This window comes from Xiphophorus maculatus, chromosome 2 (genome assembly GCF_002775205.1).
Source record: "Xiphophorus maculatus strain JP 163 A chromosome 2, X_maculatus-5.0-male, whole genome shotgun sequence".
NCBI classification, from domain to species: Eukaryota; Metazoa; Chordata; class Actinopteri; order Cyprinodontiformes; family Poeciliidae; genus Xiphophorus; species Xiphophorus maculatus.
Genome location: NC_036444.1, coordinates 18,299,885 through 18,319,967, shown reverse-complemented (window position 1 = coordinate 18,319,967; position 20,083 = coordinate 18,299,885). Strand labels below are relative to the sequence as shown.

At 37.3% G+C, this 20,083-nt stretch overlaps 1 protein-coding gene across 2 annotated transcripts in view; it reads right to left on the bottom strand.

The window, feature by feature from the left end:
- Window positions 1–20,083, bottom strand: part of LOC102222069 (UPF0606 protein KIAA1549L-like) — an 88,234-nt gene that overhangs the window by 37,349 nt on the left and 30,802 nt on the right. For both annotated transcript variants that reach the window (XM_023350620.1, XM_023350625.1), the window contains exons 3-9: window positions 18,387–19,229; window positions 17,672–17,787; window positions 12,220–12,442; window positions 9,841–9,974; window positions 8,877–9,045; window positions 2,098–2,157; window positions 1,342–1,502 (exon numbers count right to left, since the gene is read on the bottom strand). In XM_023350620.1, coding sequence (XP_023206388.1) covers window positions 1,342–1,502; window positions 2,098–2,157; window positions 8,877–9,045; window positions 9,841–9,974; window positions 12,220–12,442; window positions 17,672–17,787; window positions 18,387–19,229 — 1,706 coding nt within the window. The remainder of the gene's footprint in view (window positions 1–1,341; window positions 1,503–2,097; window positions 2,158–8,876; window positions 9,046–9,840; window positions 9,975–12,219; window positions 12,443–17,671; window positions 17,788–18,386; window positions 19,230–20,083) is intronic.

The window sequence follows — 20,083 nt, the reverse complement described above, 5'->3', positions numbered from 1 at the left end:
CAGTTGCATCATAATTTTAGAGAAATAAAAAAAAAAAAGCTTTGAGCCTTGTTAACCATAAAGAAAACATAATCTGTAGGCAAGTTGCACACAAAATCCCTTATCTTTTCAAACCACTAGACTGCCGCATTGGCTTGGAGATGAATGGATTTATTGAAGACTCTCAAGGATAAACGAGTCACATGAAATCTCAATTTCCTTTCATCATACATCAAACAGATTTTTTTAAACATAACACAGCTTTAATCAAGTCTAATAATTTGATTTTGTCATAAAAAAAAAACGTTATTAAATAGCTCGAGGTTTACTCCTCTGACTACACCCAGCACGTTCTGACAGTTCTGAGAAGCTCTTCCTCCTCCACTCAGCAGCCATAAAACTGCTCAGCTGTGAAGACCATGAAACCCTTGAGGGTTTGTAATGCATGCGGGTCACTAGGAATAAAACGTCATTGTAATTTGAACAATACGGAGCACCAAGTGGGGAGGTGACGCAAAAGAAAATATTGCTCACCAAATGTGCTCATTATTATTCCATGTTTAAATTGAATCATTCCAACATCTCCCTTCACCAAACAAATTACATTTTTGAGCTGTAGAGTTAATTAATCAAAAAGAAGTTACGTAAAAAACAGTACTTATTAAAAGTAGCTAGTGTTTAGATTTGACCATAAAAATGTTTGCCTGTAGCCTCTGTTCTACAAATATATAACTCTCCTCTATTTTTTGACAGGATTCCTTACAGCTGTCACACCTTCAGTCCCCCCGGAGCGCTGTCCAGGTTTCTAAATCTGGAGCTGTCTGTGGTAGTGCATGCATTCAACCCTTTTCATAAGAGACTGAGAAAAAGTTTAGTTCCGAAATGAAAGTTTTAGGAAAATATATCACATTTACATAATGTCTGAAAAGCAACTTTGAAATTATTTACTTTTTTAGGAGAAAAAAAAAGCAAACCACCCTTTTTAAATCAAACTGAACTGCCTGAATGCATGCAATTCACATACCAGAAATTGCATGAAGTTATAATACTATTTGCCAAGAAACTTGAGAGAAATGTTTACCATTATACCTTACAGAAGAGTGTAACTTAGGGAACATCTATAGGCGTCAAAAGTTGGACTCTAATACCATCCAAACTCCCACTATTACACCTAACTGTAAATATAGGATTTCCCTCAAATTTGGACAGATATGAAAAACCCTGTGAAGAGGTGAAGATGTCATAAAGATATGAACAAAAAAACCTGAACATGTTTACAATATCCTTACTCCAGTCTTTACTTGTTGGTGTTGCCATCTTGACATCGTATTTCTACAAAAAGAATGCTCAATCTCTATTGACCTGCACGGTGTAGCCGCCCACAGACGTGGCCCGCCGGGACCTCATGGACCGAGAGCCCTGCCTGCCAGCAACGAGGAAAAGCTCAGCCAGCCGCTGCTCCATGAGACTGGCGAAGCTCTGGTAGTTGGCCTCCAAGGAGGAGGTGTCCACATCCTGGATCACTGAGCAAGGAGACAAGAAATGACAGACAGATTTAGGGGGGGGAGAGAGGCGTTCAGGCAGACAAAAAAGGGAAAAAGAAAAAGTGGGTGAGTAAAGGATTGAGAGCAGAAAATATAAAGAAGAAAAGCAAAGCAGGAGAAAATGACCAAAAAAAACCAGTTTGAAGAAAGACAAAAAGTCAGAGAAGTTAGAGATGTGTGATCAGTATGACAATAGAGATGACAGATGATCTTCCTCCTGAGAGCTGCTCTTACAACAGGCCATAAGTGAGATGGATCAGTGGACAGACATCACACACACACTCACTCTCACACAGCAGCATCATTCACAACCGTCCCTGATGTGATATGAAGTGATCTCTCCCCCTGCCCCAGTCAGGAAACCGTGAATTATACATCAATGGGCTTTTCCGCATCTAAAGTGACTCAGAACTGAGAGAGGAAGAAGAAGAATGGATGGATGGAGGAGGATTGCTAAACATGCAAAGAAACACACAGAGCTGTATGAAAAAGGCCTTTTGGTAACTTATGTGTTATATAATCAGTGCATCACTTGGTTTTGCAGAATCTGAGAACATGTTCAGGAGCAAATTACCTGTGATCACCCAGTAGCTCCTGGTTGCTGTGGATGTGTTGAGATTGTGGTACTCAAGAGCTGGAGACAGACAAAGAGACAGACACAGAGGCGTCTCATTTACTTTTGAACACCCAGGAAACTAACTTTACTTCAATCAGCTGGTTTTTATTTTTAAGGTTCTGGAAAAAAATCACAATTTACAAGTTTCATATAATTTATTGGTAATGGACACTCTGTTAATATTATATTATATATATATATTTTTTTTTTTACAGAGTTTCACAAATTCAAAATAAACCTAATATAGGTATATCATTTATTTAAAAAGTTAAAGTATCAATGGGCATTTTTTATTTAACAAAATAAAATATACACACTAAAATTATATGAAGCCTCTGTTCATACAACAACAGCCTTTGCCTTAATAGACATTGTATGTTTACTAAATAACATTGGGGCTTCTTGAACTGACATTAAATTTACACCAGAAGTTGGTCACAACCAAAGTAATACAGACATACAAAACCATCAAAACCAATTGGTACATAGTACAAATGCTATGAAGTAAAATGTTAAAGGGAATTAATAGTGAATACATAAACAGTTGTGTGCAAAAAGACTTAGAAAGCCAAAGAATTATCTGAAATCTGTCAGATAAGACAGAATTATCTGAAATCTGTCAGCGTTTAGAAAGGATTCCTAACATATCAAGACATTTTATATACTACATTTAAAGATTTCTTATTACCAACGTTTCACACTAGTGTAATTAGCAAAAACAAAGAGACTTTGTCAAAAATTCTTAGTTACAAAATGTCTAGCCTTCTAAGATTGTCAAAATCCAAAGAACATTATTTCATCATAAACTAATGACAGGTAGGTGTAAGATTTCTGACAGAGGAGTCAAAACAATAAGAGTTCTCCAAGAACTAAGGAGCACTTCCAATTAGAATTTAAAAAGTATCAAACCCACTAGAGATAAAAACACCGATCTGTACACTAAATTATTTTTCAGGTAACGCTCTGTCTTTTGTCTCAAAATCCTTATATTTTCATAAGACCGCAATAAAAACTCCAACAAGTGAACAAATATCACTGGACAAAGAATAGGGTATCAGTAAAGTTATTTGTGAAAATGTGGACAATACTGGCATAACAGTCAGTCAGTCCATCTGCCCTGTCAAAACAGTAAATAAAAGAGCTGGCATGTATAAACACTTGCAGTTCTTCAATATCCAAAGCTGTCATTAAAATAAATGGCCAGCTCAGACAAGAACTGGTGCAATTTATCTCGCTTTATTGACACCAAATAACTCTGCAGTTAAGAACCAATGTACAACTAGTACTCAGACACTGGGGGAGCATCCTTCATTCTCAAATGAAAGAGGGAGAAATGTTTGACTGTGAGAGTATTCATTATGTTCAATAAAACATCTGAGAATTTAAAAAAGGAATTTGGTCACTGTATTGTGAGGAGTATTCACAATATAGACCTCCTGCCTTCTTTGGAGTCCAGCACAAGATTAGTTGTCTCAGGTTTTATAACCTGAGACAGTCAATTGAAAACATAAGCACTTTTATACACCATTTGTTTTCCAGTGACGACTGTCTCTTTTAGTGTCATTTACAGCTTAATACAAGAAAAACAAAAAAAGCAATCAGCTCCTGTAGAATACATTATTTCTCATTATTTCTCACTATAAATCCAATTTAAAATCCCAAATTGGATTTTAAAAGCTGCAATAAAAATATGCAATAATTAGAATACGGGAAAAAGGCCTTTGAAGTCAACCAAAGAAAATGCAACATTGGTAAATTTGTGTGAAGCAGCACTGTAATAAACACCAACACGCTCCACATTTTATTCTGTCAGCCTGTTTTAAGAAATACCTGCTCCTCCATATAACTTCTTCTGTCTCTATACACACACAAACACCATAACACCCTCTGTCTCTCGATTTCAATCTCATCTGGCAACGTCTTTCGTCCTATTTCCACCTCGCACAATCTGTCGCCAGCTTAACAAAAGACCAAGTCAAAGCTACAGCAAGAAAACTGTATCTTTAACCAGCGTTTGTTTCTGCTCTAAACCGATCGTCTAGAGACAAGTAAGAAAAATGAGAGCACATTTACATTCACCGCTCCTTCCTCTTAACTTAAACGAGCTCATAAAAGCACTTGAGCCAAACACCATTGGTGTGTGAAGGTTCAGGGCCCTCCATCTGAGTTCTTCAGAGAATCTGTGCAATGCCCACATGAATCCGCCACATTAATTTTATCAGCATGGTTGTTGGAAATGTAATTGCAATATGCAAAAAGAAAGAGGATGAAACATGTAGAGTAATAGAAAATGTTCTGCTCAGGTTTTATACACATAAAAAACCCAAGCAGGAGATAAGGTATGAAGAGCATCAGATTTCTTTTTAATGGAGGCTTTAGAGAAAGATGAGAAAATCACAGCTTCCAGTTACTTCCCTTTAAACACTAAACGTCTGTTTAAAACTGGACTCTGTTAGGCAACGTGTTTTGTCTGAATTTAATCTTAAAACCAAGGAACAATCAGACTTAGCTAGGTCAACACACCAACCCACACAAAGAAGTGTTTCCTTGTGAGCAGAATAAGAGGTGGGTTACATTTTTTCACAAATAAATATCTCAATAGTGTGGTGTGCATATGCACTCAGTCACATTTGATTTGATTCTCTTTATTAAACTACGGAAAAAACGATCAGAATTGAGCAAATTAGCTGCCGCTGTTTATCTGTGTGAAGCCTGATCTCAGTATGAATGCAGCTGTTCTGTGAAGACCTCAGAGTTTTGTTGACGTAAATTAGGGAACAAAGAGCATCATGAAGGACACAGAGCACAGCAACAGGAGAATGATGGAATAACTTCAAGCTTTAAGTTATTAAACAATGTCAAAAGCCTTGGATGCTCCCAAAATAGAAGAAGAAAAAAATCCAACACCAGAACACCAGAAGAAACAAAACATTATAATGTAATTTGTGTTTCTATCAACATGTCTTGTTTAGGAAAGTACTCTTATGAAAGAGAGATAAACACAGATGTAGACTTTCTACAAGCGGACATGCCAGTCCATCTGAAAGCTAATTAACTTTATGCAATGCAACTCCCCTTGGAAAATTAACCAATGACGCATGCCTGACAGGACAGAACAGGGAAAACAAACTGCAGTGTTTTGTCTTCTTCATTATGCAGTGCAAAAGTTAAAATTTTATTAAAATGTACAGGCAAATGAGAAACTGCACTTAAATGACTTCTAGAGTTCATTCTGGGACAATGAACTCGGTACAGAATGATGGAAATAGCGTTGTGGTGTAAAGAAATACTCTCAGCCGGCAAACAGACTCATCCTTCACATAAATGATTCCATATTTATGCTCTAAAAGCAAATGCCATCCAAAACACAGGGATATCAGCTGCTGTCACTGCTGTGATCATTCACTGCCATTTTTTGGTCAGTCATCCAATAAGCTACCATACATTGCTTGTTTTTTGTTTCACTACTCGAAACATTCAGTGATTTTTAGGAGAACAGGAAGCCTTTTTGGTGATGCTAAGTGGATTTGGATGTGACCAAGTAAAGTGTGATGTTTGAGCCCTTTGGGTGTTGAGTGCGCACACCAACAGATACTAATCTAATCTCACTCTGCTAAAATTAGCTCATCTGGGGAACACGGACAACAGATTGCCCAAGGCAGGCTTGGGATGATAGGGATGCAGGCTTGGGATGCAGCTGTTTGCCCTTTTAAAAAAATCTCACAGATGGCATCGGAAGGAGGGATGGAATATAAACAAAGATCATTTGGCCCAATTATGGAGTGTGGGGTCATTTACTTTGGGTAGCTGGAATCAAATAAAACACACTCAACATGTCTGAAAAGGTAGGACTAACTTATTCAATTTTTGCATTAATAACAAAAGAAGCACTCATCGATTTTGCAAAAAGTTACAAAATGACTAAACTACTCCTCTCATCCTCCATTCGTTCTTTGAAAACTAAAATTATGATCTTGTACTGATAATAAGCATATCATAACCCTCAGTGCTTTCCAAACCTCAAAGAAGCACCAATCTTTTCCTTTGCACCTTAGAGGAGTAAATCTATAATGAGTTGAAGATCACACACTCATTTGACACATCAAACAGCGTTTTAACTTTAATGCTACGGTCTCTCTTGGTCCCATGTGTTTGTCTGCTTGTGGTGCCTAGTGCTGCTGAACAGATCAGGCACTGTTGAAAAAATGTATTGCTACTCTTCAACTTACGCTTGAATACCAACCACAAGATCTTCATAACTGACTGAAATCATGGATTAGCAAGGAATAGTGCTTAGGTTTTATTTAAAGCCACTGACTGCTAATACATTTGAGTCCAATTTTTTCTTATACTATGACAAATAAAGATGCTTAGAGTACATTTTAGATGCCTTCTATACTTACTCAATGTCAAGTAATCTTCTCGCTTGGGGAGCAGGTTAAACATATGATAAAGCATGATTTTTGCATTGCCTTTCAGTTCAGTATTTGGTCCTGAGTAGCCAGAAGTCTTGAGGGGACCAAACAAATATTATTCCAAAGTCTTTCTTAGCCAGAAGTACTAGCAGCAGCAGTACAAGTGGACCAAAGGAAAATAAATGTTACATAATCTATCAATATATTAGGATGGAAACTGAATTCTTTCTTGTTTCGTTTCACCAGAAGATAAGCAAACAACACTATTTTTTTTATTATTGTTAACAGTACATAACCAAATGTATTTATTGGTTCAGCTTTCTGCTTAACATTCTTTGTGTTTCAATAACGATGTCCTGGTCTCCTAGCGGTTCTCCTTCTCCTCCTGAGCCTTTCAAAATTCATAAGACTCCAGGGATGAAAACTCCTTTATAGATTCCAAGCTACAGTATGCTCACTACACTCTTTATTCTTACTGCTGCTGAAATTAAGGAAAAAAACACCATGAAGCATAAAAGTAGGCTCAGTGTTTAAACTTTTTCATACTCTCCAGCCTGATGGTACAACTGAGTCAGGTCAAGGAAATCTACATTGTAGATTTTCTTAGATGTGTACTGGTTAGTAAGTTCAATTTATTTATGATTTCCCCTTAACACATATTGTAAAAAATAAATACCTGAAATCTGGCAAGTCCTTCAGCATCTATTCTCTTTTCAGTAATAAAAATATAAAGAGAGAACATGCTAATATTTTTATTATGCAAATATGCAATGACAATCAAAATAACCTTGAATGTTATTTCTTGAATGAATAGTTTATGTATACCAGAATATGCTAAAGTAACAAAAATGCCAAGTCAATATGATGTGAACTCTAAATCATTTTTTATGATGTTCTGAATTTTTTTTGCAATGATTCTGCAGCTGTACAAATTTGTTTTTACTTTTGCATGACAAATTTTAAATTCCACTTACAGATGTACAGTATGTGAATGAATACAAAGAGACTACAGTCATCTGTTTTTCTAGCAGGATGCATTCTTACAGAATTGTAATGACAGGAATAATAAAGTGGATTAGACAACATTGGCTATGTTTACATGCAGATATAAACAATTTGATCATATAAAAATATATTTACTCAAGAAATCAGTTAAACAAAACCAGTCTGTCAACATGAAGTAGGATCTAAAGAAACTCAAGAACTGACAAAAAACCTAGTCTGTTCTTTCAGTCTGGAAAAGACATGGATGACCAGATTTAATTCAAATTCAATTTGATTCAGAAACACTTTAATTAAGTTGATGAATGGATGCAATAAATGGATCCTTGGATAAATAATTTTAAGCAATAATGGCTTCAGCCAAGCAGACACACACTTAATATTTTTAAATGAAATTTGGTGGTGAGCTTGACCTTTTAGATGCTGTGGCTGCTCAAAGACATTAAAAACAGAAAACAAGGATACTCTCTTGTTATCAAACATACAGTACAGAGCAAACGTTTGGGCACAACTGTGTGTCCAAACTTTTGGTCTGTACTGTATATTATCTGAGAGTTATAGAAATACTTTGACTTGAGTTTATGATTAGGAAATTTAGGAGCAATTATTTCCCTTGAGAAAAGATGCATCCTTAATTTAATTTATTACATTTAGTCCAAAAACTTTAGATTATTACTCTGAGATTTTTGTCTAGACTTAAGAAACTCTTCAAAGAAACTGTGGATATTTAAACAAGACATGAATGCGTTGACCTGAACTGGCTTGTTTTCAGGTCAACTGACCCTCAAATACAGTGAGAGAGGGGAAAACTTTAATTTTATAATACAGTAAAGTTTCTCTCTTTTTTATTTTATCATTTTCAAGGTTTTAATCTCTTCCTGTAATGGGAGCATGTACAAATTAGTGTAGTCTGGGGTAAATCTCAGGGTAAGAATCTATATTGGCCAGGAGAGGTAGCAACACTAACTGTGTTTATTGCTGCTATACAATGTTAAATACAATTTAATGTTTAAACTTGTTTTTTTTTCTTTGTTTTTTTTAAATAATAAAACTCAGTTTTGGAGCAAAGACTTTTTCCGTATAGTCCCCATTGCTCATAAACAATTTATGACTGCTCAAGGCAGAAAACAATCATAGCCAAAGTAGGTGTCAGCAGGCCAAAGCTGCACAAAAAACTAACAATCAAGATTCGTCAACAAAATCCGGTGCTTCTCTGGCTTTCAATGATTCATTTTCAGTTGTTTCATTCGCAATCAATGCAGTGAAACAAATAGACAGCCAAATTAATATCCCACTGAGAGAAAATGAAGCTGTACTTACGCTCAGCTATCACTAGCGGAGGATAGAACAGGAAGTATCCCACTAGCTCTGCAGTCAGCTGGTTGAGGAGCCCACTGGATATTGTCCCATTAAGAACTGCATCCTGGTTTTTCACCACATACACCAGCGTAACCGAGGGCGAGCCAGACTCCTGAGAAACACTCTGGATCTGCGGACAGACACACCAACTTAAATTAAATATGCTGTTCTCTGCTGCACATAAAAACATTCAGAAAGATTTCTGATTTTTTTCCACCAAAGACAAATACAAGGCCACATTTATAATTTAAACCTTCATATGAAAATATCTAGAGCTATCATGCCAAATGTCGAAGGCGCGCATAAAGAATGCACACCAGGCCTTCAATGAACAAGGTTTTATTCTCTCCATAATAAGACCTGTGTGGTTTCTCCAACATTCATGTAACAGAATCACAACGGCGAAGTGGACGACGATACAAGATACAGAGAATTCCCATCACATTTCTCTGCAAGCGTTAATATTTCAGGGGATAAATAATGAATGGAGCCTATATCTCCGTTTGCTTGTTGAGACCTACTTTATGATTTTGACGGTGTTTGCATGTGCAGTGTATATTCTGCAAACAGACGAAGACTTTGGCAGAGAAATATGTATGATTTATGTATGAAAACTAGATTTATTACAGTGTTTCCAAAAATATAAACATTACTCAGAAGCTATCCCCTTCAGTCAAGTGCAGAGTGTTACTATAACTGTCTTATTTTTGGTAACTTTTAAGCCATCTGGCCACAGTAAAAAGCTTGTGGCCAGCACTGTTGAAGCAAAAACAAGAATAAGTATGCGAGCGACTGAGATGGTGTGAGAGGTTGGAAATCCACCTGGAGCTGTGTTATAAATGTTAGTCTGATTAGCATGCTGCATGCAGACAGGACGCATTTGACTGTCTGCCTTATAAATAGTCTCAGTGCACTCGTCCCGTACCTCCACTGTGAGTCTGTTGTAGGTTTCCAACACTTTATCCTGAGCCTCTTCAAAGGCATTCTCAAGCCGCTGCTCCAGCATCTGGACAAAACTGCACGAGTAGATGTTGTCTGCAGGTCCAACAAATCTTAACACTGCAAACCAGGCAAGGAAGAGCAAAGCAGGGATTATTTATATACCATCTGAGTAGTAAGAGGATAACAAACTGCTTTAGATTAGGGGTGGATCTCATTCTGGTTTTCTTCTACATGGTATTCCATGTATTAAGGAAGCGTGTCTTAATCTTAATGCCACATCTCTGTGTTTGTAACTGACATTTAAATAGAGCTGCACAGATTTGCTGTAGTCAACACCACATCAATGTGGGCATAATCCGAATATCTAAGAACCCTTTGTATGAAGAACTAGGTAGGTTTTTATGTATTTTAAGGGATATTCATGAACAATATAAATGCAAATAATGTATTTGTCCAGTTAGTCAGTTTTGGAAGTTGACAAAATATTTAAGCTCACAAAGTGCTGTTAGGAAATAACATATCACAATTATTTATTTTCCCATTATTGTGAAGTAGTTCTTGAGTTGAGTCTTGAGTCTTTATTTGTAACAGCGGTGACAAAGTCTTGTCCGGACCAGTGACATATTTTATTGCAGGAACTGTGATGTATACTGCAATAAAACCTCCCAGCATATTAGCATGCTGTTGCATATGAAGCAGGGAATTGAAGCACAAGCAAGAATCAATCTCTCAGTTGTTCAGCTCATTAACTGTAGATACGTTTGCCAATTTACCCGCCAAAGTACAATTTGCATAAGATTACCAACTGGGTCAGCAGGGTTTGTGCCTGCAGAGCATTTTAGACTGAGACCAGTGAAGGATGTTGGGACTTTGAAGGAAGACTGCACTCATCAGCAACACACTGTTTGAATTTAGGTCAGAACACGGCTCCACCTTCAGCACTGCAGCCCCGTTTAGAGTTAATTCTCCAAACAAAGGATAATAAAGATGGAATGGAGCAAGAAAATAGACGGCAATGGGTAACATTCATAATCTGCTGATGGACTCAATATTGTTTACCCGGAGCTGCACCTCCCTGCTTCTGATGGAGAGCCGCTCGTTTTCTCTGGTTTCGGTTTAGATGGAGGCGATAATCCTCTTCGTTTCCCTTGCTACTCAGGTTTATCGGTCGCACAGACATCCCTCCAGAGAAGCGCTTTCATTAATACTAACAACAGAGCCAAACATACAGATTCCAGATACAGCATGATGGATTGGGTATCTTATCCACAGTGCTTTTATTTTTAGGCCTAATCTCAGGGAGTGTTTGTGTTTTTGTTGCTGAAGATGCATATACCTTCTGTCTAATGTTATTTTTTCTCCTGCTGTTTGCTTCCACCATTTTAACTTTGGATTCATGCTTTCTTTCAAATTAAGTTCATTATTTACATCATCCTACTGCCTCTAGCTCACTGCTTGCATTTGGGTATGCCACAATCAATTTTCCTGCACAGATATTTGGCACTTTCTACTAAAAAACAATTTTAAAAAAGACTGGATACTTCAAAGTTAGAATAAAGTCCACATTTGATCACAGCCATAAACATTAGCATATTTTATTGGGATTTTATATCATAGACCAACACAGAGTTGTTCATAACAGTGAGGCAGAAGGAAACCAGTCCACTTCTGTGTAATTTAATCTCCGTAAAAATGCAGCTGAACATCTCAGAGGAACATTTCTTTATGTCGGTGATCAGATTTTCTGAGTTTCTACAGTCAGGGAGGCACCCATATGCACCAATTAATGCTGATTGTCACAACACACAGTCCATAGATTACAATCTACGCAGACAGAAATAAATGGAAATGCAATAACAAATTTAGCTCAGATTAAAGGTAAAGTTATTCTTTCTTATTAATTTGATCAAATCTGAAGCAACATTGATTTAAAATTATGGATTTGTGTTGAGAAATACAATATTATTCTCAAAATGTATACTCTGATATACAATCAGTCTCTTAACTGTACAGATTTTCTGACCTTGCTCACACAAAACGGGGTGGGTGGGTGTGTGTGTGTGTGCGTGCGTGCGTGTGTGTGTGCTGAAATGTGTTTTGAGGCTTAAGAGCTGACTAAGTGATTGGACCAATTTGTTCTGCAATCATGGGAGTCTGTATGGGATTTAAGGTATCAAAGAGGAGTAAAGGAGAGCTAATCAGAATCTTTCTAATTTTGTCTGGTTTCTGTTCTTCCTGGAATCAATTTAATCCTCCACTCCTGCAGCTTTTTGTCTTTTTACAATCAAGTTTCTGGAACGAGAAGCTGGTTTTGCTGGATTTTAGTGTCACGCATTTCAATGTTCATCTTAGGTATTCTCACCTGTTTTGAGCTGTAGGTGAATGTGGGGAGAGCTGATCCAGGTCGCCACGGGAACCAGAACCGCCTTGACCAGCGGGGTGTGCTGCCTAATGTCAGACAGCAGTTTGTCAAAGCCGTAAACATTGAGAGCTTCGACAACCATGGAGGAAACGTAGACAGTTTTCCCGCTGGTCACGTAGTAACCCAGAGTCAGGTTGTTTGGGCTGCAGTCGTCTCGCTCCACCTGTGACAGAGACATATTTTCAACAATTCCAGCTAGACTACATCTACATCAGGCTTATACTTTGCAGCATAAACTAACACTGAGTATTTTAGAAAAAGCTAACTTTTAATACATTATGTCACCTATTCACTTGGTAACAAATTATTGCTTCTACAAATGCAACAGTGCCACATTTTTACCAAAAAATTCCTAGAAAACGAATGGAGCCGAAGCATTTTTAATGACTTACTGTATCACTAAGGTTTACATTTGGGCAACGTGACATTTCTAAATCAACGATTATATTAGTTGCAATAAGTGTGCATTTTCCTTCTGTCTGTCTCAGCTGTCATTGAAGCATCCACCACTGTGAGCTGTAGCATCTTGAACTCAGGTTTGTGCTTCTGTTGTAATAAAACTCCATTCATCTGTGTTACTATGTTATTAGCCTGCAAAGTGCAAACGCCTGACACCTGAAATAAAACATCCAATAAATGTTGTAGCCCTAGCTGTTGCAATATTAATATAGTCTGTTGTAATATTAATATTACTACAATGAGGATTTACAGTATATTGAGCAGCACTAGCATAACCTATTTTGAGAAGCTCACTTCTCATAATAGGACTGCCATTCAATGAAGTCAGTGCTGTGTTATTCTCCATAAATGAAGCAAATCAAATAAAACAAAAAGCAACCAGAAGCCTACTCATCACAAATGGAAACAAAAAGTTATTTTCTTTGGCTTTATTATTTTTGACACATTTTTTATTTGCGAGAATGCACATGACGGGCAAAACCAGCTAATTTAGCACTAATCGACAATACATCTATGCAACCATCTACATTAAACACAGAGTCATCTGTGCTGCTTATTAAAGTGGTGTTTATTTTTCACATGTTCTACATTGCAATAAATACTTTGTAAATTATTACAAGGAAAGATTCATAAAGAACGTATCTGAAAAAATGTTGTTGAAGCAACTGTAAGTGTTATAAATGCATCTTGTTTTTAATTCAGTGAATAATTAGTTAAATAATTATATAACTGTCTATTACTGTATTACTTCTCCTCTAATCAGATGGAATTAAGACTGCTTTTAAGTAATGAACACTTTAAGCGGATCCTGCGTTAAATAGATGATAAATAAATGGAAAAGCAGAATATTTCCACTTGACCTGTGAGCCAAGCCAAAGAGAAAACAGTGAGATTATCAAACTGCTTTTAAAATTTTATTTCATTTTAAGGTTGTTTGCACATCTTTACCAGAAGTTTACATAAATGTGTGCATGTGTACGTATGGTTTACAGAAAAACATGCTGATGCTTATTTTGTCTTGGAGATATTGTGCTGCTATTTTATTCAAGGAATATGAGCAGTAAAACAAAAACAAAGACAACTTTAGTGCTAACATCTGAAATACTCTCATAGAGCTGTCCTGTGAAACAAGACACTATATATTTGATTTAGATTTGAAGGTACAAGCGTCAGTGTATGAATATTTATAATTCTTGGTTTCATTTCAGTTTAGCTCTGCCTTAAGACCAAATTTCAGCTCGATTCTTCAACAGTTAGACTTTTGGCCATATCCTGAAAAAAAACACACACACACACACACAGACAACAACTGTGGTGAGTCAAAGGCTGTATTTCTGGAACTTAACACCACCCACCTTCATGTACCCTCAACCTTCAACCACACTGAGTAGCTGAGGTTGTTGTTGTTATGGATTTTTTCCTTTCTCTCTCTCTCTCTCCACAACCATATTTTTCTCTCCTCTTTCTCTCCCTGAGTGTGTGCTGGCTGCTCCTGCCTGATCTTTTTATCTAAAACAGACATCCTCTCTGAATGAAACTGCATCCCAGCACCTCTCCTTATGCAGAGTCCAAGTAAAAGCTTCAGCCTCATTTCTTTCCAAGCAACTCTTTACATATTTTTCAATTATGCTCAGCCACTCAGTCTTATATCCATAAAGCCACTTTTGGGTTTTGCATTTCATCAGAAAACACAAAGAAGAGCAGTTGAATCTTGCATTTGAAGTCTAAACTAAAATGTAATAAGCATAAAATTAAATATTGACTGTTTCTTTCAGATGTTTTATTTTTGTCTGTGGGGGTGTTTGTGTTAATCTTCCTGTGTTTTTCCTAAACCGGCAGCTTTAAGGGAACACAGAGAAGAAAAAACTGTGTTCTGATTCACCAAAAACTGAATCAGTCAACCTTGACGTATGATCCTATTTAACATTTTTTTATTGTACCTATGCTGCTGAGCTTTTGAGGCTTTCGACCTTTTTAGATTTTATCAAAAATATGTTGACTTTTTTATTTCTATTTCTACTGGTTTTTTCCTGTTTTTTACTGTCAGTATGTTTATGTATAAACTACATGAGTCCTTATCTTAGTTCCTTACCCTCCACAATATTTGCTCTTATTTGTCTATTTCATCCCTTTTTGATCTTGTTTACACTTTAGCATTTATCACGCTGTCCATATCTATCAACCACAAAACGTAGAGAGCCAAATACCTTCAGACAGCGTTTATAAAGTCTGCCTTTCATGTGAAATGATATTGTCAAAACTTATACTTGGTTTCAGTAAAGGCAATGCATATATAATGTACATGGTGTCACTGATACTTTACATTATTGGCATTAGTGACATTAAAAACAACTTTGCATGCTTTTATAGCATGAAATAGGAAAGAAATATTTAAAAGATCAGTAAAAATGACTTAATGTTTCTCTTCTTTATATCCATTCTAAGTTATGTAATAAACCACTTGCTAATTAAATAGAGACCACCAGTGCTAAAACTACAAATACTAGACAACAATACTAAAATGTTAATACATTTTGAATTTCTAAACTCCATATTAAAGCTGATTGCTTAACCTTTGTTTTGCATATCTGAAGAGGACTGCTGAATTTAACAAAGGGAGCCAGAACTGACCGCCTTTGCTCCCTGCCAACAGCTGACAGCTGTAAAACTGCCCAGTTTGGTAAGTAATTATGGTTAACAACATTGTTCAATGACGCAACACATTAAGCATCGCTGCATACTAATTTCATGCTGTTTAACAAACCCGAATCACATAGGGGGCAGATTTTGCTCATCAACATTGCAACAATATCCAGGCGTTTTAAGATCTGAACTGTTTCTATTTCCTGGTTGGTGTTTTTCGCCCTGGACAGATTAATTTTGACTATCAAACCGCAGTCTAGGTTTTCAGATGGAGACGATGAAAGCTGAGGAATGTGTCTGTGTGTAGCAGGGGGTAGATGAAAGTGCCGTGGAGCTTAGAGATACTGAGTCACTCCCTGCGAAGGCTCACAAACAACTGGATAAAAATAGCAAAAGCAGGCAGATGAAGACAGAAGACGGACAGAAAGAGAGATGAAGAGAGGCAGGTGGACAGACAGAGGCAGACAGCCACAATGAGCCGAGTAGTACAACAGGCAAGACAGACATATTGGCAGAAAATCGATCTAGTTGGACCAAGGGTGTAATCTCATCAGAAAGATGAAGGGGGAGAGCAATGTGAGAGATGTAAATATTGAAATATACATGAACGGAAAAAACTGATAGTGATGGTTTGAGAGGGAGGGAAGAGAAGATGGAGATGGAACCATGTGGTTGACACAGGATGAAAACAAGCATTATGTAAGAGTGGGAGTGGGATGTGAGAATGGTCTCCTCCTTAAATGAACTCGATATCGCCTAATAAATAATACCACGTATTCATTTGTCACCTCTCTCTATATTTATCTCCTGCACCATTCATGAGTCTTTGTCAGGTAAAAAAAAAAATCAACACCAACAACTTAAATATAGAAGGCAAGAGTACTCGGGACAGACAGACCAGCGAAATGGCTTAAAATAAAACAGATCTTTTTTTTTTTATCTCAGTACAATTAAATGGAAGCACTTTGACCAAGCGCAGCAGCAGAGAAATGTTACAGGAGACAATAAAGAACAAAACCTCATAAACGTAAAATTTAAAGTTATAGATGAAAGGCAAAAATAAGCCCATCTTTACGCTCCTTGAATCATCAAATGCTGTCCAATCCTAGCAGCTGTTCTTCTTTGAATCTTCAATGTACAGTATGTAAAAAAAATAAAAGCTTTTACAGGAGTTCTGGATATTACAGTAAAAAGCTGTAGTGGCCATTTCACTTGGGCACTTGGACTACGCATTGCACTCAAAGCTTCACAAGATGATAGTGGAGAGCTGAAAAATGTATAAAAAGATGAAAAGAATATTTCTTTTATAACATAACTAGTTCTTTCTCCAGTCACTGAGGGCACTAGAGAAGGCTTATGGCTGAGGTAAGATCAACACAGAGGTTATTTCTCACCAAGTTTTATGCCTTCCAGTCATTTATTCTCAGAAGAATAATTAGCTGATGAGAGATGAGATTTACATCTGCAGTTTATGGGCAGGCATTTTGACTAGCCAATCATATTCTGATTTGTGGTCAGTGGCTGGTCTTTTATGGTAGTGATTATCGTAGGGGATGTCACTTGTGAAAGCTTCATATTGATACATGTATGGATTTGGTTCAATAACGTAATTTTTTTTCCTGGTTTGATGATGGAGGTATAATCCACTTTATTGAAACATTACAAATTTTGACCAAGGAAGGAAACAATGAAATACAAAACAATCTTAAACTGATCACATTAAAAACTGTTTTAAACTTTGGCTTTCCTATACTATGTATATGAAATAAATATTACTGAAAATTATTTTCCTGTTCCCTCCAGTGATACCTGTCATTTAGATAATAATGTCCCTGCAACATTGTATGTGCTCACTAGCTAACAACCTGTATTTCAAAGCCATTAGCAAAGTTTGCTAGCTTCTGCTATGTTTTTATTTGACATTTCGCTGAGTCATCCTAAGATTCGTAACACACAGAAGTTGTTTCCGTCCTCTGTATAGAGAATATCTAGCAAATATTCTCTCGTTTTCGTGAGTTTTTTTAATACAAAAAACTGCATATTATGTTTTCTGCACAATATGCTGTGCAAATTTGGGTTTGCAATTTTACAAATGAGAAAATAAGTGACAGTATTTTGCCGTTTTTATCGTACACTTAACAGCACTTTTGATTGATACTGTAAAGTCTGTATGTAAGACCTTTGTTCTTAAACCCACTGACCAGGCCAAGTCAGTGGGTTTGTCACAGGATCATGACCTTTTGATTATCAGTGAAAAGCCGCTGGACATGAAGCCGCTGGAAACACTGACCTGTGCAGAGGCTTTGGAGTCATTCAGGGCTCTCTGCAGAGCATGGCTCAGTCCTTTTGAAAGGTTCTGCTTTAGGATCAGGTCCAGGTGATTCCTGCGCAGCTCCATAGACAACACTGTAAAGATTTAAATAAAAAAGGTTTAAGTAAAGAAGATCAGTACACAATAAAGCTGGTTTGGATTTGCCTTTTTTTAACAACAGCATATCAGCAACTGGATTATGATCACCACAACTGTTTTTCAATATGGAAAAGGCCGATTTTCTACACACAGTCCAGCCGAGTATGGCTCTCCAAATCGTCCCTGACCATGAATACTTCACCATGGACCTCAAGGAGCTTAGTTCATGACTTCAGATTACAGTCTTCTTGCTTTTGAATGACATAACATACATGCAAATATGTTCCTCTACCAGTTGTTAGGTACTGAAAAGAAAATGAGTGAAAAAGCATCTAATGCCCAAAAACAAGCTTTCCAAATCTTTAGAAAGCTTTAACAGCTTTTCACCAGAATCATTTTAAACATAAAAAACAATACTGCTTGTATTCAAAATGTGAAGAAAGTCACTGATAATTCAAGATTGCATTGCAGTGTAATTTAAGAATATGTTAATTATTTCAAAAGGGAGGTAATATTCATTAGAGATTATTTTTAAAAATGTATTTAACATATGTTGAGCTTTAAAACTTCTAATAAGGATATTAAAGTCTCCTACCTGTTTTGACCCAGAACTTCTCCGTCACATTGCATGGGAGAGGCATTTCCTCAGCACTGGTGGTGGAGGGACTTTGTGTGGTTGTTGTCAGAAGTGGTGTAGTTTGAACTGGGATGAGCATAGTGGTGGTGGGTGCTTCTGTTGTGGTGGTGGTAGTTGTAGTTGTTGAAGTGGTGACGGTGGTCGTGGTAGTGGGAGCAGCAGTAGTAGTTGAGGCAGTGGTGGTTGTAGTGGGAGCTGGAGTGGTGGTGGTGGTTGTGGTGGTGGTGGTTGTAGTAGTTGGGGGAACAGTAACTGTGGTGGTGGTAGTGGGGGCTGGCATGGTCGTAGAGGTCGTTGTTGGAAGAGTCGCGGTTGTTGCGACGAAGAGCCTTGTTTCCTCTGTGGGTGCAGCAGCTGTTATGTTCGATAGAGACGCCTCTGTGCTCCCAGGAGTCGCTGCCTCCTGTGTTGCCATCTCTGCGCTATTAACAGTAGAGGTGGTCGTTGAGGGTGTTGTTGTGGTTACTGTTGTCAGCTGAAGGCTGCCATCGGTCACAGTGTCCTGGCTGGTGTTATTTTGGGCTGTGATGGTTTCTGGTGGCGTTTCTGTTCTCTTTGTGGTAGAAAACGACACAGTTGAAGTGGTGGTTGTCGATGGGGTTGTCTTTATGGTCGTGGCTGCTGTAGTTGTGTTCTGTATGGGGATCCTGGGACGCACAGGCATGGTGGTATTCCACTGGTGGGTGGAGAAAGGGCTTGTTACATTGGGAGGAAGTGTGATATCATGGTCACCCACTGTGGACAGGTGAGATTCAGGTACAGTGGGAAGATCCCACGCTGGTAGGCCGCTCACTAATTCATCTGAAGGGGAAAAGAACATGGATAAGTAAAAAAAATTTAAATAATTTCTAAATACTGTATTTTGCTTCAGATATGTTCAGAAAACCCTGCAGCTGAGTACAAAAGGTTTATTGATTTAAAACGTCCTGCTATTTTACATACTTCATGGACTCTAACAAAGCTTCCTACCATACTCTGAAGTGGTCACCAGGTGACCACTAATTCATCCACTGTTTCATTCCAGATTCACCTGTAGAGTTTGCTGAAGAAAAGCTAGAACTAAGACACTTGTGAAAAGCTTGTCACCAATACGTGACCTTAAATGATCTTTATCATGGACAAAGAATCCTAATCAAGATTTTCCTTTTTCTTTTCTAGACATTGCTGAAAAATGCCTTTTTTGTCTTTACCTCAATAGGACCTGAACCTTTGAGGAAAAGAAGAAAAACAGGTTACTTTTAATTTCATTGGCCTCTGTCTCTACTTTCCAGCTTACGTACTTTCCCTTTAAATGTGTACTAACAATTTCCAAGCCTTTACTTACTTCTTTTATTTCCTGATTGCTGAACAACTATTATATTTTAAATGCAGTGACACATTTATCCAAACCAGAGTTAGGATAACAACAAACCTATCAAGCCTCAGTTGTCACTTTTATTTGATTTAAGTAACGTAAATTCTTTTTTTAAGTTCGAAGTTTTTAATTCCCTACAGAATATTGAATATTAACATGTCAACCTAAAAGACACTTTTATACTAGGATTGTGTTTTATCTGTCTACATTGTAACTGCAAATGCATGAGGCAGACTACCTTTCATTTTCAAAAACACCTCCAGATCCAATCGTATTCCCCCTGACAATGTGTGGAATAAGT